The 23,991-nt window shown below is 42.6% G+C and overlaps 1 protein-coding gene across 2 annotated transcripts; it reads right to left on the bottom strand.

Moving 5' to 3' along the window:
• Nucleotides 1-515: 515 nt before the first annotated feature.
• On the bottom strand, nt 516-4,297 carry SMIM30 (small integral membrane protein 30). Of its 2 annotated transcripts, XM_069802116.1 has the most exons (3): nt 4,217-4,297; nt 4,134-4,176; nt 516-3,321 (listed from the first exon to the last, which is right to left on the bottom strand). In XM_069802116.1, the coding sequence occupies exon 3, from the start codon at nt 3,248-3,250 to the stop codon at nt 3,065-3,067; it is 186 nt and encodes a 61-aa protein (XP_069658217.1). In that variant the 5' UTR covers nt 3,251-3,321; nt 4,134-4,176; nt 4,217-4,297; the 3' UTR covers nt 516-3,064. The 2 variants fall into 2 exon arrangements, with proteins under 2 accessions (XP_069658217.1, XP_069658216.1); XM_069802115.1 differs by lacking the exons at nt 4,134-4,176; nt 4,217-4,297 and adding an exon at nt 3,422-3,617.
• Nucleotides 4,298-23,991: the final 19,694 nt, after the last annotated feature.

Genomic DNA, 23,991 nt, shown 5'->3' with positions numbered 1-23,991 from the left:
AAAAAAAAAACAAAAACAAAGTATCATTCAAATAACTATAAAGCACTAGAACGTAATTTTTCTTTAGAAAATAAGAAAATGGTCCTTTATATCCTCAGGTCTCCAGCTAGAAAACTGCCATAAATGGCTTTTCTGGTATAAAGGCAACTACATAATGACAATATTGAAAATTCATAGTCAAAAGGAAAAATAAATACTTCAAGTTTCCCTTGTACCACAGAAACGGGCCTCTTTGCAACTGCAAGCTGCCAGGTTCAAAGTAAGGGGACCAGCCTCCTTGAAGTGCTCTAAAGTAACCAATACTGAAACGAGATAAACAAGTAGTAGGACCAACAGAAGTACACTCACTGTACAAAAGTTCAACTGAAAACACACCTCATGCCGCATGAGTTTGTAAAGTCACCTAACATAAGCAAAAGTATGTAAGAAAGTAGTATTTAGTATAAGGAATTTCAGCAGTTTCAGTCATTTCTGTCATCCCAGTGTTCTTTTTCATAAGAACTACTTCATCAAGCTGATGACAAATCATACATGAGTTTATTAAGACAGAAGAAAAACAGGGGTATCTGATTTTACACTCAAGTCATTGACATATGCAAGTCTTTAACAATAAAGCTTCTGTCAGAACCCAGGAAACAATGCCATTACGCTGTGCAAACACCATTCAATGAAGTACATACAGGTTTGGGCAAAGAACACAGTTCCTCATATCCCTATCGCCTGACGCCAATTACTCTGCTAAAATTCTGTTCTCCTGCAGTGAAACTGTTGCACAATTCTGTGAAAATATTGCCAGGGATCTTTTCCAAAGTGAAGGTAAAGGAGTCTGTGAAAAGCTGCTTGTGATAAAATTTATTCTACTGGAAAAAACAATATTTAATACTCTACTGGAAAATTGGCAAAATTCTCTAATTTTCGGAAATATAAAGTGAATTGAGGGGTGATTTTGGGGTTTGTTTTTTTGTTAAGGGTAATGGTTTAGCCAAGCTGGAACATGGAAGATCACACTTGATGTGTGCTTGCATCCACCCAGTTGAATAATCACATATAGGATCATCTGCTGCTGCTAGGCAGCTTTCAAAGGTGACACTACTGTCTGAAGCTCCTCTTAGGGCTGTAAATTTCACTTGTACATAGTAATTGTGCACCATGTCCCTTTCTGACTTTTGGAAGCCACAAAAAGGGTCCAAGAACAGCTACCTGTCAAGACTTGCATCTCATCAGAGCAACTTTGTGACCGTTATTATTCCTGTAACTTGAGAACAGAAACCTACATTCTTGTGGCTTGCTGGGATGAGTCCTACAGTTTCAACCCCACGCAATTTTGGAAGCTTTCGTTTTACCTTCCTGCCTCCATCGACCATGAGAGAGGGACATAAATTGCAAGACTGAAATAACCAGGGCATCTGTCTCCTCAGAGGTTGGAGACAGAAGTCAAACCAGCCACAAATAGCATACAGAAATCTTAGAATTTGGAGAACATGATCTGCCCACCCAATTACTTATATAAGACCTGCCTGACAACTCTTCTAGCCATTGCTTTGTGCTCTACTGAACAGAGACATTTACAGAGGAAGGGGAGGATTAGTATCAAAATATATAGCTCTGCATCACATTTAACCTTTTTCCCCAGCTCTGAAAGATAAAAGCCAAGATTTTCAGCAAGAGTGGCAGTGTCCACAGCACAAGATCAGAAGGAAATTCTGTGAACCGTGGAGAGCTCACCTTCCTACGCTCCTTATTCTGCTGCTGTTACAGATTGTGCTCCTTGTCTGAAACAGACAGCTAGAACACCCTAGCAAACCAGAGGGACTTGCGGCAGACGTTCTTGGTTGTGCCATTTCACCTTTGGTACTTAAAGAAAGAAACAGGTCCTGCATATGCTACTGAGTAGAGTCGTTCAACCGTATACCATACAATCTGACTGCGCATGAATAGAATAAGACTATTTACATCTCCCATTTTGTATCAGGATTTTTTACTTTGGTTTTGGTCCTAATCTTCTGTGGAACACATATACATCAGTTAGGTAAGACGTCTAAATGTTTAGCTAGCAATATAAGTTCGTCACGAGGAAGACACTTGAGAACAATGGACCTGTTGACTAAACCCAGGATTTTAACAAAACATGTTCTGTCCATATTGCAAAAGAAATGTGCACAACTGTCTTGTTATAATTCTAGTAACTCCCTAATGCAGAAATACTACACAAAATTCCTCATTAAAATAGGTAAGTCTTCAGTTTTGGGGAAAAAAAATACAAATACCGAATGAAATGAGCCTTAAACCTGGTGTGCCTAAAGGAAAGCCAGATAAAAAAAAAAACAACCAAGAGACAAAACCCATATACCTAATCTGATTTACGTAGCCTTACATGTACTATTCTGTGAAAAACATGTTAAAGAAAAATAGTGGTCCCATTCTTAAGTGTATCTACTCAGTAACAAGAACACAGGCTACAGGAGAGGCTCATTATAAAATAAAAATACTTAAGAAAAAAAGTTTTCCATGTTTTCTTAGTTCTCTGAAGTCTCATCCCTGTGACAGCAGAAGTGAGCCGTTAGGTGTCCACTGTCGTTACAGAGAATGTGAGCACATGCACACAAGTCAAAGCAGTCTGCTCGCTAGCTATCTAAGTACAGGAGTACTTCCAAAGCTCTGTCATCCTGACTGGAAGATTAACAGCTGCTTCCTCCTGATTAACCCTTGAAACCAAAATTGTGGAACTTGTTGATGCGTCTCCCTCACATGTTCTATTTATAAACATGTACTGTGAACCACTCTATGGTTTTCCTTCCCCATTCAAAAAGTTCTTACCCTTCTCTAAGGCAATATTTAATCACAAGCAATATAAAATCATCTTACTGTCAAGAGGACAGATCCTACAAATCCCCTTTACTAGGTACAGTCTTGATTCTGTTGCACTGCACAGTAAGAGGGGTTTGCAGAAATATCTACTACATGGTTTTTGAAAGTCATCCAGAAGCGAAGCTCAGTCTTACACCCCGGATCTCAACCCCAAGCCGTGTTTGGAAATTCAGTTCATCTGAGCATCTTCTTGAAATCATTGCTGCCCGTTCCTTTTCCTCGCATACAAGCCAAGGCAGGCACAGAATCCGACGACACTGACAGCGAGGCCTAGTAGGAAGGCGATGGTATCTCCTGCGTCCAGGGCTTCAACTACTGGCAGCACCAGCAGCAATGAAACGAGGACCAGGAAAAGTTTTGAGGTGTTCTCGGTAGAAGGCATGCTGACGACCAGCTGACCCCAAGGGGAACTTAAACGAGGAAAGCGGTGGAAAGCAGGTACTTCAGCGGTATCTACAAGGAAAACAAAAGGAACGTGACAGGATTTCCCTGCCTTCCTTCCTGGACTCGTCTTGCCAAAAGCCGACCGACGTGATCGATGCGCTACAAACACCCGCGTGGGACTCGGGAAATTTAGGTTTTATCTTCGCAATTACAGAAGTAAATGACTTAGTGTCACGAGACAGCCACGGCGGGTTTGCTATCCTGCTATGCAACTGTGAGGAAACCAACCTTCTGGAGTCTCACCCTGGGGTGAAGTCAGGGCAGGCTCTCCCGCCCGCAGCCACCAGCGCCCCCTCCTTCACGAGGTGTTCAGGGCCGGCCAGCTCCTGCGCCCCGCTCACCCGCCCCTGCTAGTAAGGGGCATCCTCCCCCGGGACCCGGGAGCAGGGCAGCCCCACCGCACGCTGGCGAGGATGTGAATTGAGACAAACACCCTTCCCGCTTCCTCCAACTTCGGAAGCGTCCCTCTGAGGCGGACCGACCGCCCCGCAGGGCTTCTTCCCCTCCCGGGGCGCAGAGGACGGAACACCGCGCCGACATCACCCCGCGGCGGCCGAGGCCGCCGGGGCCACCCGCGACAAGCGGCTTTTTCCGCCAGCCCCCCCCCCCCCCCAAAGCCCGCCCGCGGCCGGCGGGGTCCCGTGACGGGGCTCCGTCCCGCACCCCGGCCGGCCCCCGGCCTCCCCCGCTAAGCGGGCTCGAAGCGGGGCTCGCCCGCCCGGTCCCACCGCCGGCGGGCTGCCTGCGGGACGGCCGCTCCCCGCGGGGCAGCCCCCCCCCGCGCAGGCCGTCGCCCGCAACGGCGCCCCTCACTCAGTCACCTCCTGCCGCCGGCTCCGGGCTGCGGCACGTCCCCGCTCCGCGACGCTCCGCGACCCTCCGCTCCCGGGGGCGCCGGCCCGCGCCGCCTCAGCCGCCCTCCCGCAGCCCGCCAGCGGCCATGACAGGAAGGGGCGGTGGCGCGGCCGGGGGCGGGCGTGACCCGGCCGGGCCGCCTCCTGCTCCCGGCACGCACCGCCGCCCGGCCGCCCTCGGCCCTCCGCCGCCGCCGCCGGCGGCCCCTCAGCCTCCCCTTCCCGCGGGCGGCTCGGGGGCACGGGCGCTGCCGGCGGCCGGGGCGGCTCCGGGCTCTCCCGCCTCCGCGGAGGCCGCCGGCGGTGCCGGCCTGGGCCCGGGGTTGGGGGGGGGACGGACGGGAGCCGCCTGCGGGCGGTGGGGCCGGGCGGCAGCGGGGAGCTCCGGCACCAGCGGCCGGTCCCCGGGCCCCGGCCTGTGGGCGTCGGGCTCCTCCCGAGCGCGGCTCTGCCGCCGGAGCCGTGTGGTGACGAACCTCAGCCCGAGGAGAGAGCGGGGCCCGCAGGCCTGCCCCGCCGCTCCACTGAGGTGAAATTACAGGAACGTACCGACCCGCGCCGGCTGCCTGCTCTTCTCTCTAAAAATAAACAAACGGGACAAGTTACCTTTGGTCTGACTACAGGCAGTGCCTGACTCGTTTCGGATTCGGGCTCGCTGCAGATTTAGGCTCTCTGTGCAGCAGTGATAACGAGTACCCATCGGCGCCGTCGGAACCTACTCGGAGGAAAGCAGTTTTACAGGGTGGAGAGCGGCATGGTGCCCTGTAAAACGAAAAATTAAGACATAGAGAAGTGTTGTCAGGTAAATTACCTGAGATCGCCCCCAAAACCTAAGTCCGACTTGTCCTGATTTTTATCTTATTTCTGCCTTGGGCAAAGCTGCTTGTGGAAATACTGTGTTGTGCTGTTCTGTTACACAGAACAGGGTTAAAATGTCTTTCTTGTAAAGGCTGCAGGGGGTTACTAGCTAGTTCCTAGTCAGAGCTCAGTTTCTATTTTTCAGTGGAAGGTGTGTGTGCTTGAGTTTGGATAAAAGACCTGTAAGCAATTATAAACTCAAAGTACGTGTGTCTTTGGGACGCTCGCAGGAATAACCGGAAGAAACCGTGCTAATCTAATGGCAAAATTAACCTAGAATTTGTAATCCATGACTTCAGGCATTAATTCACAATAACCCGTGTTCTCACAGTGTTTCCCTAGACTTGTGCAAGAAAACAGCTTTTGTGAATGTTTGTCTTCACAGAAACAATTTCAGATGAGCTGCTTAAAGAGCAGTGAAAATCCAGATGGATTGTTCAACATACATACCGCTTTGCCTCTGCTGTATATAATTTCACTGTAATTGCCTTTGAGCAACCATTCTGTATGCTTATAGGAACTTTGTAAGTCTGAGGTGGGATGTTACTGTTGCGGTGATCATCATTCCTGTATTACTGCCCTTCATTTTCCCGTCTGTCTGGTTCCAGCAGCTGTCAATTGTCTTAGACAATAAACTTCCAGGGATAAGGAACAGTCTTTTTGCTCCCTCTTTATACCAAGTAGCATGAAAGCATCTTCTTTGTAAGCAGCAGTGCCTGGAGTCTGTGATAATACAAATAATAATAAATGTCAGTATAACTGATAAGCATCCCTTTTATTCATGAAACACCTATTTCACGGTTTTTCTGATCTGAAATACTTGATGCCTCATGTTCAGTTCTGAAGGCATTTTCTCAAGAAGGTGATGCCAGATAAACTCACAGGAGAAAAACGCTGAAATTTCTGAGAAAGTTGTCGTGGCACGGAGGAGAGTAATGCTATGCTGCCTGTTCCATTCCTTAATGAATCACAGATAAATCATAACCCCTACAGAACCTGAAGAGTAGCAATTTGAAGTGCAGGAGGTAGGTGTCATCTTAATCACTGCTGTCATCCCAGAGAGCGGGCCTTGGAGTCCTGGCCTTCTTAGTTCCCCGCTTGGCCTATTTACTGCATCCTGCACTCTTGACAGGCAATTGTTACACTGTTCTGCAATGTCACAAAATGTTTAAATCATCCCTGTAAATTTCAGTGCTGTATTTGCTGTCGTTACCACTTACCAACTAAAAGTTTCAGCAGTTTTCATTTAGTCCCACAAAACAGATGCAGAGGGTGTGGGGGTGTGGGGTGTGTTGAGCAATGACTTTCAAGTCTGTCTTTTATAACTAGAAGTGTCAGTACCAAAGAGCTATGACATCTTTGGACTTGTGTATTTTGAAGGTGAGGGATGTAAAATCCAAGGGGAAGACTGGACTTAACATACTTACTATCTCTCCCCTCTTCTCAACAGCTGTACTAATTTACAGGCAGTTGAAATGATATGGAGAAGTACAGTAGGGATGTGGAAAATATTGATTGTAAGATAAATAATTTATTAGTAATACCATGGAAGCGCCATTGAGAGCTAGAAAGCAGTGCCATTTGGGGATATTTCTTTGCCTTATTAGCTTTTTCAATGCCATTGCATTTTGCAGCTTTGGCTTCAGAAACAGTACTGCTTTGAAAAAAAGCCAACAAAATCTAAACAGCGAAGGAAGCTCTAGCGGTTTTTGTGCTGCCTGAATAGCAGAGAAATGTGTATTCAGCTTCAAGCTCTGCCATCAACTTCCTGCATCACCTCAGGCAAATCTTCCTTTTGACCTATCACTGCTTTGATTGCTTAGCTCAAGCTATTATGTAACTAATATTCAGAGGAAAGATGGAGAATTCCCAGAGCTGACAAGCTAAAGCTTTGTAATTTTGAGCACAAGGCTAAGGAGGTATACATGAGGCTGGAAACTGAAACTAAAGTGCACTTTTTGGAGAGGAAAAAGTTATGAAATAATCAGCAGAGCAAGGCTACACCCTGAAGGGGTTATTCAGGTTTTTTTCCCTCTCCTACTTGGTTCATCTTCTTTGGAGAGCCATTTGCTTATTGCATGACCACACTGATCTGAGAAGCTTTCTGATCAATTTTTGGACTTCAGTTGTACTTCTGTAATGAGAAATACTAGCTCTGATTACTGATAAGACACTGACTATGGGGCAATGATTATCACTTCTACATCAACATGTTCACCCTTGAGCTACTTTTCCCTGGTGATACTTAATCTGACATTTTAGCTGCCTGTCACTATGTCCTCATCTCTTCACTTCACTCAGATCTACATCTAGTTTTTCTCCTACAGAAACCATGACTTGCTGATCTACATCTAGTTTTTCTCCTACAGAAACCATGACTTGCTGATCTACATCTAGTTTTTCTCCTACAGAAACCATGACTTGCTTTATTTGAACTTCACTGGGTGCATCTCTTTCTTTGAGCAAATAGACTCTACTGCAACTACCTCATTTGCTTCTGCAGAAGAAACAAAATATGGCGTGAATTACTTCTGTCATTAACCTTTTCCACATTCGCTGCTGTCACACAATGTTAACATCATCCTTTCTCTTCCTGCCTCTCTGATTATCCTTCCTATCATGTGTGGGTACTTCATCCTGCCTTCTTTTTTCCCTTCTGTTTCTCAAAGTCCTTAAGTTTCCTCTTAAATAAATGTAGGTAGTCACAGACCTTCCCTGTCATGAAAACACCAGTTGGATTCCCTTCCTGTAACTATCACTTCATCTGTTTTATTCCTGTCATCTCTAACCTCTCCAAACATGCTGTCCAAACCTGCTCTAATTACATCCTACATCTCATTCAGTATGGCTCATTCCTTCCTCCATCAGCTGGAGCTGCTCACGTTGGTATGTCCAGTTAGCATCTTGGACAGGAAGGCTTATGTTTCATCATTGTCTCTTTGACCGATGGACTGCTTTTGAAACTCTCATTCCTCTTCCCAAATCCAGTAAACACTTAAAAAAAAGAATTCCTTTAAAAAAAGCCTGCCTTTCCCAATTCTTCACTTTTGCTTCTTGAATCTTTAGTGCTGAGTCCTCCTTTGCTGCTGCTGAGAGTATGCTAGGCTTCCATCTGTGTTTTTTCCTCTTGACTCTCTAGACATTGTCCCTAGCTGCCCTTATCAACAAATACAGCTTTGAATACCACCCTTAACTCATGTGTTTCTTTGTCTTCCCTCTTTTTATTCCCACTTGATGTTTTTGAGGTCTTCCTGCATGTAGCACAGCAGCTCCTAGGCCTAACAGTTCTCTTCTGACTGTATGACCTAAAGTCATGTCCTGACAATTATTCTTGTCTCTCGCTGTGACCCCTGCAGCTTTGTTTATTCAAAGTGCTGCTGCAAAGGGGCCTCTCTCTGGTTTGTCATTTTTACTGTGTTCCCTCACTTCTTAATCCTCTGGTGTTACATTTCCTCTTTTGCTGAACCAAAGACAAATTTTCTTCTCAATCCTAGAAGGTCTTTGCAGTATAATTTTCCCTCATACTGGCTTATCCTATTGCCATGTCAGGAGGTTAACTTCTACCTTTCTTTTGTCACCCCTGGCAGACTCCTTTTGATCCCTCTGAGAAGCAAAAGTTACTTCTTTCTGAGAGCACGGAAAGGCTTACAGGAAGAATTGCACCACTTTTTGATGGAAAATTCTTTCCTTTGGTACCACATGCGTCCTGCTGTCCTTTATACAGACATGAAAATAATGGATTAAATAGCCCAGTGATTCCTTTTCCCTCAGTCCTTTGCTCCTTTAGCCTGGCAGGGGTTCTCCTCTGCCCGCTGGAATCTCTTTGAGTTCTCTTGCCAGCACTTCAGAGATGTCTCTGTGCAGCCCTGGCTGGAGCAGAGAGGCATGGAGGCAGCTGCCAGCCCTGCAGAAAAAAGCTCTGGAGTTGGAGCTGGCAGGAGGCAGAAGCAGCGAAACCGCAGGAGCGAGTGCACAGGACGCCAGCCAGAGTTTAACACCCATTGATTGACTTCCCCGCCGAACTCTGCAGGGGAATGTGAGAGCTACCCATCAATAATGGCAAATCCGGGGATTCCCTGCGATTATTGTGAGCGTTGTCATGCTTTTTCTGGATTATGAGGAGCCGGCTCCTGGGGTTTTTGTAGAAGCATAATAAAGAACACATAGATATCAACTGGAATGATGCATCCAAACTCCCTCCAGCTTTGAGGAAGTAAAGTCTGAATCCAGTCTTCCTGATTTCAGTCTTTGTACTAATGTAAGCTATTGAGATGTTCTCACATCATTATTCATCAGTGTTTCCACAGGTAGGTTGAATATTGTGTATTGTTTGTCTGGTTCTTTCTGAGAAAAATAAATTATCGTACAATAGTTGCAAGGAAAATGTATACAGCACAAGCAGTTCCGCTTTGGAGGGCCTGGCAATGCCACCTTCATCAGTACGGAATGGTAAGCAAAAGAAAGTACTATTCTACACAAGAATGACAGAATGAAATTTAAAGGGGGAGTAACAGCTGTCATCCACACATTGTTTTGTACAGTACCTTTTTTTTTCCAAGCTATGCTGTCAGATGTTTTCTTGACTTCTGTGCATATGGTTGTAATAAGTAGAAGTTTCATGAAAATAAAAATTGATTTAAACATAATAAACTTGTATAATCATATGTTTCAAATCTAGACCTAATCCATATTTGGATACCTGTTTATCTATAGGAACGTGTCAATAGCCTTTTAAATCTTTTTCCAGCTTTAGGCATTGTTAGAAATAAAGCTTGCCTGCTTATGGAGTTCTAGCCATCTAAATCTGAGTGTGTTAGTCATGAACGAAAAAACTGGTATTATAAAAATTGTCCCTTACATTTGCATGCCTAAAATATAATTTTTTTTTCAAGATTGGTGCCCCAAAAGGAAGGTTGCTGAAATTAGAAGATAATTTGGCAAAATAAGAGGTTGATGTCAGGCTGAAGGTGGTGTATCTTTGGCAGAAGAAGGGGCAGAATTCAGAAGGAGGAACTGTGCTACATGCCAAAACTCACTGCCTAGTGGGGGAGGATCACAGGATCGCAGAGGCTGGAAGGCACCTCTGGAGATCACTTAGTCCAACCACCTGCTCAAGCCACCAGGGTCAGCTACAGCAGGTTGCTCTGGGCCGTGTCCAGTCAGGTTTTCAATAGCTCCAAGGATGGAGACTCCACATCCTCTCTGGGCAACCTGTGTCAGGGTTCGATCGCCCTCAGAGAAAAAGGTTTTTTCATATGTTTAGATGGAGTTTTCTTCATTTCAGTTTGAACCCATTGCCTCTTGTCCTGTCACTGGGTGTCACTGGATGTCACTGAAAAGAGCCTGGATCTGTCTTCTTTAACCCCCATCAGATATGTAGAGGTATTGCTAACAACCTGCCTGAGCCTTCTCTTCTCCCAACTAATCCATCCCAGTTCTCTCAATCTCTTCTCACATGCCAGATGCTCCAGACCCTTAATCACCTTCGTGGCCCTTTGCTGGACTCGTTCCAGTATATCCATGTCACTCTTGTACTGGGGAGCAAAGGACTGGACCGAGCACTCTGGATATGTCTCACCAGTGCCGAGTAGAGGGGAAGTGTTACCTCCCTCAACCAGCTGACAATGCTTTTCCTAATGCAGGGCAGGATGCTGTTGGCAAATGGTATGGCCCTACAGCGCTGCTATGCTCTCCAAATTTTACACTGATCTGAGGAGTAGAGGGATTTTGGAGTAATTTATACACCCCTCAACAGCTGCTCAAGTTATCACACTCATTAAATGCTCTGCGGTTCTGGGGCACTAATTAGAACATGCTGTCGTGTAGTCCCTGTTTAAAAATCCAGCTCAGTATTTCTGTTCGTTAGCTCAGCACATGCTCTAGAGGAACTTTTTGGACTGACTCAGATCTTTCAGAACCCTTTTGTCAGGGTCCAGTGTCAATCTCCTGGGCAGGGACCAGGCTGCTCAGCTGTTGCGCATGAAGAGTGAACAGTTCTGCCACAAGATGAGAAGAGGTTGAGATGACTATAGATATTTATGGAAGTATATCCGAGGCAAGAAGCAATTAAATTTATACAAAAATTAAAAATTAACAAAGCCTGGAGAAGGAAAACAGGAAAAAGTAAAAAGATCTGAGCCACACAGAGTGAAACTCAGGGTGAGAGTTGCTGAAGATAGAGAAGAGAATAAAACTAAAACTCTTTAAAAGAAAAGGAAGTATCATAGTTGCAGCTGACTCTATTGAGAACTAACTAAAATGTGTCAATTCATGTTGGACATCTTTATTTAGTGTTTCTGAGCTTGAATTCCTGATCTACAGTATTGTCTCCTTGACATGTATTGGAATTTTCCCATTGCTTTCAGTGGGGCCATGAGTCCACCTGTATCCGAAAAACAGAGGCAATCATTCTTTGCAATATCACCCAAATTCCATAAATTTTCTGGTGCATGTGCAGCAGTCCAATGGTAGTGGTAAGCCCACAGGAAATCCTATAAATAATTACACTGAAAGTCACTTATCCTAAAAGCTACATGCATTTGTTTGGTAAATGCTAAAGTTTTGCTGTTGCAAGCTAACAAATTGTATTTTATTTGTGGAATGTATTTCTGTATCTTATCTTGATCATAGAAGGCCCTAAAAATACTTTGTAGAATACAAAGTAAATCTGGATTATTTCAGTACCAGTCTAAAGGGAAGGGACATCATTCATGAGGGGCACATTTAATGAGCCAACTGTCCGCTTTCAATAGCCTGCAATTCATTCCAACACTTGGTTATTTGGCTCCCTTTTCATTAGCAAAACAGTTTGAGTTTCACTGTTGAGCTAAATACACAGCTGTCGATACAAAAGACACCGTGATTCAGAAAAATATAACTGCTTAATGCCTTTGTGTTTCACAGATTACACAAAATTTTAAAGGAAAATGCATTTAGCTTCTGTTAAATTCATGCAGTGAGAAATATCACTTGTCATGTGTAAACTGAGAAATACAGTTGTAAGTACATGTAGTTAAAACTGATGTATCTCGCCTTAATGGCTCCGGTGACCATAGTGATAAAAACTGGAGACACATGAAATATGGAAGCTATATATATTTTATGTGTATATTTAATATTAATATACATAAAAATAATAAAATAATAATAACAGCCAGATTAGTATTAGAGCACTCAATCCAAACTCACCCACCAAAGTTATTGAACTTTTTTTTCATAGGTTTAGTGGGGTTTGGGTGATGTTTATATATTAGCTTTCATGCATGGATTTCATCGCATGTTACAAAGGGCAGCGGGGATGGTCATCCCCACTTTACAGCTGGAATAATGAAGACATGGAAAGGATTCTGTGTCACCTTATTCTTGCCACTTCTGTTCCCATTGTAGCTGGTGTTAACTTTCACAGATTTCGAAAAGGAAAATCCTTTTGTGAAAATGTGCTGTCTCTGTCAAGATGTATGGAATCTCCTGCCAAAACCACAAAGCCCATGAATGTCTTAGGACATGTATTTTGCAATGACAAAGTTCAACCTTTTCCACGCTGACTGGCCTTATGTTCCAGCTGAGATACAAAGATGACTGTGATGGAAGCAGTAAAGATATGTACAACACAGATATATACTTTATGTCACTATTCTCAAAATTTATTGGTAGCATCTTAAATCACAAAACATTTTATTCTACCAAAGCTCAAATTCAAATGGAATAGAGGCTGCTTCACTTAGAGGGCTATTTGCTGTTTTGTGTAATCACTCTTGAGAATCAGTCCTTTCTCCAGAGCAGGAGTAGGGAATATTACACATTTTATGCATTAGGAAAGTGTTACTTCACTTCAAAAGTGTCTGTAAATATGGTCTGCAGTCATTTCGTCTATGGCTGTGAACTCATAAGTATCAGAACAGAGCAAGGCTCAAACTTTGTCACTTCTTAGATAAAATGCCCAATGCCCATGATAATATAAATGTATAAAAAAACCCCATACGCTCTTGATGTATTTAGGATGTTTCATTTCCCCCTTAGTCTGAGCAGCGTGACAGTCTGCACATTTTGGCTGATGTCCCGTGAAGCGCTTAATCACGTGCTACCCTGTACGCATATACATGGTACGCGGACAGTCGGTGAGATGAGTCAGCTGTTTAAATTTACCCACATGGTTGATTGCTTCATGGTGTCAGGAGCAGCACATTCAGAGCCCTGCCAGATAAAGCCCTAAACATGTATCCCAGCAAACTGAAAAGGCAATAAGTTCCTGCAACTGGCATCCCGCTTTTTGATAAGACTTTTCTAAGTATTAAGGTTGGATTTTCGGTGTATAGAAGCTGGGTTTTATGCCTCGGTGTTATGCACCATCGCACGCGTCTGCGCACAAACACACAATGACTGTTCAGACAAACTTTGTTATTACATGCAAACATGTAGAAAAGGCATCTACGTTAAAGACCATTTGAAAGTGGATTCTATCATGCAATGCTTCCAAGGATGCGGAGAATGAACTCCTAAAAAGGGGGTGACAGGAGATTACTAAGTTTAAAACAAATTTTGTCTGAGCATCTGCATTCTAATGCTTTTGACTAAATTATAAACACATTGTCTATCTGTTCCCATTGCAGAATATCTTGACAATATTTAATAGGTGGTGCTAATTGCTCATATTCATAGTCTCTGAGGACTCCTTTTGCCAGTATCTGTCGACTTCTGGAAGTGTCAAGCACTGAGGGATTCAAAATTTATTCTGACTCTTTTATGACTTGCAGTCCAAATAGAGATAATAAGTCACACTTTCTCTTCACCAGCCTGTAGTAATGTAGCCTCTTATTTATCCATGATTGCAGGCAATTAGAAAGTATATATCCGTTAGGCTGCATATTTCGGAGCACAATAGCTATATGCAGATTGGTTTAGACATTGCTTTCCTTACAAACATTGTCCTTCTGTTTCATACCTTTTTATTATTTTCGATGCATCAGAAAAGATTTATGCAGGTCATGGAGAGGCCATAAAGGAGCAGGTTACATTGGTGAAAGAGGGAGATGACAGGAGCATGGACTGGTATTTTAACAGTAGGTATAGAGTGAAAAGGTTGGATTTTGATTTAAAGAGAAAGCTATGTCAAGGTCTATTGACATTTAGGTGCCTGGCGGAAAGTATGGGTAGAAGATTACACTGCAAGTCGCAGATAGCAGTTGTATTCTTCATACTATGGGAAAAAAACCCAGAAGATTGGTTTTGATGAGTGTTAAGATGTGAAGCCAGATGGAGGCCATCTAAATTTATTGCTGTAAAGCAATAATTTCTGATCAGTTCTGTAACTTTCATTGCCACTGGACCAGGTGCCTTGAGCTATGAAGCTGAGGCTGTCTTGGGAAGTCCCACAGAACTAGGATTATATTGGATAATGCAAAGGAAGGCTAAGAGTTAACGTTTTTTTCCACACTCAAGCTGATGGCAATCATTTAACTTTAGCAAGATAATTGTCATCTGAGTATGACTGAAAGAAAGATGCTGGTCTAAGTGGGATTTGAATTAGTACACAGATGAAAGGCTGCATAACCCCTTAGCAGCCACTGAGAAATCCTCATTCCTAGTTTCACTGCTCTAACGTTTTTCTTTAGTGAAAGATCAGCAACTAGTACTGAAAGTTCTTCATGCTGTAGTCCTTCATTTTGCACAGGACCACTTTTTTCTTTGTGCTTGGACTAAAAATCTCAACAGCAAGTCGTTGTGACAGTAATATAGTTGTAGAAAGTTATAGCGTGCAAAAACTGCTCTTGGGAAGATGAGGAAAGTTACATGGACTATTTAATAATCCTATAGTGTTTGGCTTTATTCATAATGTCTCTGTGGAGTGTCAGTTGTCCTGCTGTCTTGAAGGAGGAATGATAAGCCCTTGAAGTCAGTTTGAGTGGGAAAAATGCTAGCATTACAAACCATAGTAAATGACTAGTAGAGAGGTCAATGCTTTGGGCTGCATCTGGAGCTAATATGTTGAAGAAGTTCAACACAAAGTCTTTTCCCCCACTTAGCTGATACTAGAACCGTAACTTATTCCTGGAAGTGGAATGTATTTATTATTATTTTTCTTTCTAACAGTTTTCTAAGTATCTGCTCTAAGTTTAGGATAATTCTGAAAGTAGAATAAACCTTATTGACTTGTTTGGTTCACTTCCTCCAGTTGACATTTCCAAGCTGATAAGATGCAGCAATCATACTTCCCTGAAGATCTCAGTATTACAGAAAAGCATGTTACTTAGCCTTTAGATTTTAGATGCAGTTGACCTTATGATGAGATGAGTAATGAGAGAATTAATGTTCTTTAATCCTCCCTATGATCATCTAAGGAAATTTGGCATAGCACTTTTTTTTCTTTATGCTTACTCTTTCTGTGAATTACTGAACTGAGCTCTGAGTGTTGTTTTCAGTGTTTCAGTTGTGACATCTGATTATGCATAACTGAATCTGAACTAAGCTATTGATGGCTTTATCAATAACAATAGCAATCTATTAATGGAAAAGCACTAGGCAATTCAAAATATCAAATCTTGAAAGCACTGCAGCCATAACCTTGGCAAATATAAGTCAAATTCATCAAGCAGATTTAGGTCCTCTATGTATCTCCATGTAATACCACTGTCGTTGGTACCACCTGGCTGTCTCTTAACCCCTAAGCGTCTATAATCTTGCCACCAGGCATGCAAAGAACCATCTGTGAGTTGACACTGCTCTGTGGTTAACGAGCTGCCCATTAATCATTCAAGAGAGGTGTTAACTGACAGCTCCAGAAATAGGATCCTCACTGTAGCTGGAGGAGTCTCCACCATGTCAACATAGCCCCAGATTTTGGCTGTGCTTGAGGTGTGCTCCAGCTGGATGTAGCTTTCGCCACAGCCCAGGAACCAGGTGTGTAAATGCCAGTGTGCGTACAGAATAGTGCACTGCATGGAGCAACACCTTGCGCCCAAAGAATTCAGCTTCAGATCTTTACTTGGGCCTGATTTAAAGTAGGGGCTTGAACTTGCATTTTCCATGTAGGACAGGAGTGTCCTGGCTGCCAAGCTGCTCTGTCTCTTAGGAAGGCAAAGTGTCCTTAGATACAGAAAGGCGTACAGTTTGGTGTTCCAGGCAGAAATGAGTGGGTGTCCCTGGAGAGGTCAGCTGCTTCGCTTGAGCCCAAACCTTTTTCCTGTGCCATCAAGTCTTACATGGCTTCTGAGGATCTCGTAGATGGGTCTCTGGCCTCCCCTCACCCCGCACAGTGCAGGGGCAAGGAGAGGCCGGGGACTGTGCTATGTCAGGGTGGAATTATGCTCCAAAGTAACCCGTCACTAGTGGCAGAGGGCTTAGATGTCTGGTAATCAGCTTCCAGGCATGACCAAGAATGTCCGAGAGCTAGGCACTGTCTAAGGAACAGGCAGTACCCTCCGCTTGTGGCTGTGCAGTGCTGGGGATCCTGCCAGCGGTCAGGCTTAGCGCGTGCTTGGCTCCTGTCGGCAGTTTGGAGCTTCGAGGGCTCTGCGGTGCTGCACGCAGACTTTCTGCCTGGGAAGCTCAGTCTTTGAAGGCACTGTCGGCCAGTGTCGTCTTTTCCTTTTCCAGCTGACAATTAATAATAATATTAAAATTAGCAGTAATATGTTGTGCCATTATAAATACATTAAGAAACAGCCAAATAATTACTATGCTAACATTGTTCATTTAATCTTTGAGTTGCTCTTGGATGAATGAGTTGCTGGTCCCTTAGCATGGCTGCTTTTGGGGGCGGCAGGTCCAGATACTGTTTGTGCCATGGCCAATTTGCTGTGGTTGGTCCCTGTCTGTGGCTTTCTTTGGCACCTTTACCCAGTCCTTCTTCCTCCCCAGTCTCCTAAACACCTTAGTCCATCTCTCATATTTGTCTGCTGAGAACAACTCTTGCATAAGCCTTGGGGCAACCTGAGAAACAGTCGCTGGTGATTGTAGTTTCTCATTACGGAGATGAACAGTCTCGTTTTCAGGAAGTGGTGGCAGCTCCTAGAATACTGATGGGCCTTTTTTAAAACCAAGTTTGTCTCTTTCTCATCCCGCAGCTCTTCAGCAACTCTGACATTGTTTTCTAATGGTGCAGGTGTTTTGTTTTTGTTTAGCAAAGTGTCAGGAGCTGTCAGCTCATGATTGATTGGTATCATTTTGTGATTATATTATCTATGCAAGGAATTATAGCAAACCAGTAAGACTGATATGAGTGGAGAGTGAATGGAAATGTAGAAGCATGAGAAGGAACAACAGAAAAATGGCGTGTGTTGATGATACCTATATTAGCAGGTCTTCAGGATCTCAGTGCAACCATGTACAGATTCTCAGGACACCCAGAAGTCAACAGACACTGAGTGAGTCTTAATAACTAACAGAGGAGGAACAGGAATTACACTTCCTTCATAAAGAATACAGAAAAGCATATCCAAAATCAGCATGTCATCACCAATCTAAGAAGAGCCCAGGAGACACGATGAGGGTTCAGTAGCTGGCATCCCTTGCCCTCTGTATCACCCAAGACACAGACTGACGAGCTGGCTACTGATTCATTGTTTTAACATTTTTTATTCTGGATTGGGAGTTACTATGGACACACTATCATGTATATAGGCACATAGATAGTTTTAAATTGCTTAAATTCATGTCCTCCAAACAATAAGCCCATTGTCAGACACTGCTGACAGATATAGTATGTCTGGCAAAAGCAGATTTGACAGGAAAAATTTCTTGCTTAACTGTAGCTGTAGCTATCTTGGGGAAATGTAGTAGGACTACCTCATTTTTGCCAATCAGCATAAAAACTCTAAAAATCTGAACTAGTTGGATATCATGGCATTAACATTGGCCTTTCATTTTGATCATTTTGTAGTAATAGGGCTTCTTCAGTACTCCCTCTGGATATAACTGTGGAGTATTTAATTGTATATTTATTGTCATTGTACTTCAGGTCTGATGACTATTTTAAGTAATGCCTTGTGTAACTTCTTAAACTTTTTATTAATACCACGATGTCTTATCCATTGTGTATCTTCCTGTAGTTGTGATTTCAGCTTCCCAATACAGACAGCTAGGAAAGGAACATTGATGGCTCTTACAAGAAATCTTTGTGATTTTCCTTGTCTGTTGAAGCAGGCACAATGGTAAAGCCTCAGATCACTATGAAATACCCTTGCATTCTGTATTATTCACTTCTTTTCGTTCAAAAACGCAGAATGAAAATTATATGTTGCTTTTGTTTAGCACTTTAAATTGTTTTTATATTTTTCCTCGGATGAAAATGGCCTTTATGCAGGCCTTATAAAAAATAATACATTATATTTTCTAGTGAAAAGCCTTGGGTACCAAAATCCAGCCCATCATCTTGCCAAGACATTTAACACTTGTGCAACAGGATTCAATATTTCTAAGGGCATTTGCCAGATTCTTGCATATGTGAATGCCTTAGAGACAATATTTGATAAATATATTTGATAAAGTATCAGCCCTATTCCCTGATATTATAACCTGTAGACAGTGGTGATGCCAAATCCTGTGGCCTGATTTTATAACAGCTGGTAGTCAAAAGGCTCACGCTGACTATGCGCTTCTTGAGCAAACAGTAACCAGAGCTATCAGTGATTGCTTGCTCACCCCCTCACTAGTTATACTAGGAGTGAAGTGCTTAGGTGCTTCCTTTGTTTCAAACCACTTTTTCAACACAGTACACAAGCCTGGCAAGTGCAGCTTTACTACAAACATTATAACTCTCCATCGTGCGTACCTGAAATAATGCTTAAGTCAGTGATTAATGTGTAGCCTCCCCTTTCCTGGTCAGGCATGCAAAAATGAAGCTCCCATGACCACTGAAGAGAGCACATAATTGGTCACACATGCCAAGACCCCCGGACTGTATAAATCTCTGGTAGGACAGAGAGAAAACTGACCCCCCAGGCCCACCTGCCCTGCGGAAGAAGGCAGCATCTGGGCAGTGACAGGTTCTGCCCCAGCTGATTGAGCAAGGGGCTGTGTTAAACACCAGCTGTGAAGTATCATACTGCTAAAAGCTTGCCATGTTTCCTGTATCATGTTAGTTCTACGGCTGCACTTTGGTCTCTGAGTACAATGGGCTGTCAGCAAAAAAAAAAAAAAAAGCTTTGAATATCACATCAAAGCTCCCTTGCTAAGAATCCATGCCTTAAAAGACACAATCCCAGGCCCAGACCTAGCAGTATATCTCACTTTGTTCTTGGAAGGAGACAACTCTTCCTTTTCTAAAAATTCCTGGTCTGTTAGGACTTCAACATCTCAGATGATTGACCCTGAGCTGGACCTGGTAATGGGCAGGGAGCTGCACTCTGTTCCAGTCAGCCTGAGGTTATTATGTCGGCTCTGGGAGAGATGGAGGGAGTCTTTTCCTGGGAATGTGTATTAAGCAAATGGAGATCCAGAAGCTGGCAAAGAATAGCAAAGACTATACAACCTGTGCACCTAGATGAACTGAGGGATCCTGCATCTGTGTCCAGGGCTCCAAGTCCCAGCTCTCATACAGCCCTGTTGCGTAACCTTGGCTCATACTGCTGAGGTAGAGCTGTGAGAAATTCTGCAGAAAGGTCAGAAAGGTAAAATTTTAGGTAGAAGTAGGATTGTGGAGACAGGATTATTAGCTGTTGAAGCATTCAAGAGGAAAACATGGCATGGAAATGTGTAAAACCTTAAAGGAAATACCCAAGGGGGTTGGTCAAGGGTTAGTCAGGAACCATAAAGTCATTGAATTGAGTCTTTGTTGTTATCAGTGTTGATGGGCCTGGTGGGGGACGGCAGCTCAGCAACACCTAGGTTCCCTTCCAGACAGCTGCAGAGGATGAGCCCTCCCAGCCTGTAAGACTTTTTAGGGCTGGTAAACATACCAACACCTAATAGCTAGGCATTATAACTATTTTTTACTTTTAAGCATATATATCCTGCTTGAAAAGACTGTGCCCAACTGAAGATGTCCAGATAAACTGACCCTCAAAACAGACTGCAACAGCCAAGAGCAAAAAACTGGAGGTCAAGTAAGTGATTGTGGAAAAATGGTGACCTACTGCTGTGAATTTGCTAAGCTTCAGGCTATGGAGAAGCAGGAAGACCTAGAGGGTGGTTTAGCTTGGAGGAGAACTGAAGAGGAGGAGACACCAGCAGTTTTTCACCATAGTCAGGAAAGGAGATAGTGAGGAGTCATACCAAAAGTCCCTCTGTATTAGAACAGCGTGTTTAGCGTGGCAGACTCCTGGCATGCTCGAACTGTGCACTTGAAAGATCCCTCTCTGCTCTCACAGTTTCACTGTATCTCTTTCCGCTAAGAGCCTATTTCTCCTGAATACTAATAACCCATAGTGAGATCTTTTCTCTTGGTTGCCCAGCAGAAAAAACAGAGGAAGGTTCTTCCAAGAGATCCTGACCTGTTCTGTCTCAGGCTACATGGTGGTAGCTGCAGGGGGTCTCTAAAGGGTACAGAAAAGGTAGGTATTTAAACAATTTGCAAAGTCCTAACAGAGGGAAATTCATATTTATAGAGAATATGCATCATGTCTTAACTCAGTACTGCTGGTGTACTGCTGGTGTACTGCTCACCAATCAAGGCTGACAGAATTTCACTGTATTTACTACAGATGTTTTCCCTGAGGCTTTCCACACTTTCTTATTAAATCTTTTTCTTAATCTTATTTTCTTACTGACCCCCAAATTCATTCCAATGCTTATTTAGTTACCTCTTGTGAAGGGCAGTATCTTACATCTGGAGGGTCTCCTGTAGGAGATTTGCATAGCTGACTTAAAATTGGTTCTCTTCGGTGATTGTTAGAATTAAACAGCACCTGAGAGGACAAAAATGAAATTCTCATGTCTTAACATTCCTCCTCATCCAATAGCTACTAATAATTAATGTGGCTAGGTATTTAAGATGCTTACATTGGTATCCCTGGTTATTGACTACTAGATAAACCATCAAGTTATTCTTGTCAGTTTACAAGCACAAATTTGTTTTTACATTTGTTGATCCTAAGTCTCATTATTCTTGCCACTTGTTTCAAGTCTCTTGTCATTTTCTAAGAGTTAAGAAGAAGTTGTTAAGTCACCTTTTTACTTTTTGTGGTGAATGCAAAGGTGTTTCTTTGCATTAGTCTTGGTTTATTCTTTAAGCTCTTCCATTTTTGAAAATCTTAAGTCCATAAGTTTGCTGTTTTTAATTCAGATACTGGATTTCATTCATTGATATTGTCCTTCATTTTCAGATTTCCAAGAACTGCTGTTCTCATGTATTACCCACACATCTGATGCATAACATTTTTTGAAATTTCATGAGAAGCTATTGTGGCAGAAATAATTCTGCCAAGGTTTAGACCAAAGCTGGAAAAGGATTCCTGCTGAAAGAAATAATTTACCATTTGCTCATGACAAATTCAAAGAAGAGAACTAGAAACTTATATCTGTGCTTGCTTTCTCTATGGTTTCAGGCCATGTGACCCATGTTTCCATAATTTATGATCTTTGAGGATAAGTATGTTTTCCTTGTCCACAAGATCTAACATCTTTTGCAACTGCCATGGACTGTGACCACAGTATTCCATTTTCTTTCTGAATACTGATAGATTTATACTTCCTTTATTTTCGTTATTGAGTGCATAATTAGAAAAAGACCTTGACTATGGTACTATAATAATATCACTGTATTATTAATATGAAAATCATTTACCTGCTTTCTGGGGATAATGGAGATCTTATTTGATTTTTAAATTATTAAAGCTTACCTACAATGCAGATACATGGCTAACAGACTTCATTATTAGTTTTCCAGGTAATGTGAACTTTTAACTACTACAAGACTCTGCTAAGGCTTGTAGTTAATTGCTTCTTGTCAACAAGAAGATTTTTTGGTGTATATCCACAAAAAGTACATTTCAGACCAATAATGAGTGAATTTATTATGACCTTCCTAAACTCAGATTCTGGATTAGGTGATATAATATAGTGCCAGGATGGACTTCTCTTTTAAACTAAATTCAATAAGAGAAACTTCTTTTTTAAGCAAAACCCATGCATTGGAGGTAGGGAGGATGCCAGATATGGGATGTGATAAATCCTTATGCTTACTGAGATTCAAACCAAAGGTTAATTTTTGATTCTTCCATGAGAATCATGGTTTATCTGACCAAAGTGAAATGATAAGCTAGCATATTTGTGCTGCATTGTGTTACCTTAAAATCAGGGAATGCATTTGTTTTAGTGTGAACTCATCAATAGGAGTTTATTAACACAATAGCTAGAACTAGTTTATTAGTCATTCTCTCATTTATGCGAACATGTTTTCATGTTCTTAGAATCCAGTGGAAGATACTGTGGGCAAAAGAATGAATATACTTTATTAGTAACTAACAGTCCTTGAAAACAAGGCGTGATATTACCAGCAGAGTACAGGGGCAGGACAGATGTACAGATTTACCAGGGCAGGGAAGCAGGCTGTAGCATCCCTCCCAGCACCACCCAAGGAATCTGAGTTTCTCTGTCCCACGATGTGATTCACAGCCCCTCAATTCACATTGCTTCTAATCTGAATTTGTATTCATAGATAGTTAACTGCGGCTACTTGTGATTTGTAAAACATTTAGGCTTCTTTAGATGAACTTTGTGAAGTACAAAGTATTTTCTAAAGGTGGTTAAAATATCAGGTGCATTTGGATGCACTCCACCAATGTCACAGAAATAATCTTCACATCAGCTGCAGTCATTAAATTACCTTGCTTTTCAGGTTGGTAAATAGATGTTCAGAGGAGGGCCACAAAAATGATCAGGGGGATGGAACACCTTTCCTATGAGGAAAGCCTGAGAGAGTTGAGGTTGTTTAGCCTGCAGAAGAGAAGGCTCCAGGGAGACCTTATAGCAGCCTTTCAGTACTTGAAGGGGCCTTATAAGAAAGATGGGGACATGGCATAATGGTTTTAAACTAAAAGAGGGTGGATTTAGACTAAATATAAGGAAGAAATTTTTTATGACGAGGATGGTGAAACACTGGCACAGGTTTCCCAGAGAGGCTGTAGATGCCCCATCCCTGGACACACTCAAGGTCAGGCTGGACGGGGCTCTGAGCAACCTGCTCTAGTTGAAGATGTCCCTGCTCATTGCAGGGGGGTTGGACTAGATGACCTTTAAAGGTCCTCTCCAACCCAAACTATTCTGTGATTCTATGATTCTGTGTTATGTGTCCTAGAAAGAGAAAGGAAAGGATACTGGCATGACGGTCAGGAAACCTGGATCATATTCTTTATCGCTGACTTTTTTTCCATGCACTTGGGAAGTCATTTTGCTTCTTTGTGCCTCACTTTCCTCTCCAATTTCTCACTGATACAGTTTGTAATATCTTTGGGACAGGCATTACTGTTCACTGCATGATGGCAGAGTGCCTTACAGGACAGACCTGACACCGGGAGTATTAGGTGAACTAGTCATGTCAGAAAAAAGATGCAATTTGAACTTGACCATGGTCACTGCTATTGAGTATACTCATACTTTGCAGGCATACAGGATAATTTTCTTTACATTTATCCTTGGGTAAAGACATGCAAACAGGCAGTTACAACAGCATACTTAGCTGCAAGCTCATCCTAAGCTCACCTGCAAAAACTTGTTCAGCTATTGTTACTTGGAGTATCATTGCTCTGTATATATATGCGTGCGTATATAGATACAGCCATGGATATATATGTATGTAAATATACATACATACATACATATTTGAAGAGAGAAAGAATATGATAATATTTATAAAATGTTGCTGTCATAAACAGCTGTTTGGTGCATTTTTTTTCTTCCTTGGTATGAAAATGTTACGTACTGAGAAAATGTGAATTTATGCACCTGTATCTCATTCTGTCTTAAAAGAAGACATGACCAAAAAGCATGAAATTTTACATATTCTGCATATTTAGCAGAAATGTGTCCCTCT

Source organism: Haliaeetus albicilla, chromosome 14 (assembly GCF_947461875.1).
Source record: "Haliaeetus albicilla chromosome 14, bHalAlb1.1, whole genome shotgun sequence".
NCBI lineage: Eukaryota > Metazoa > Chordata > Aves > Accipitriformes > Accipitridae > Haliaeetus > Haliaeetus albicilla.
This window is presented reverse-complemented; position numbering and strand designations above follow the sequence as displayed.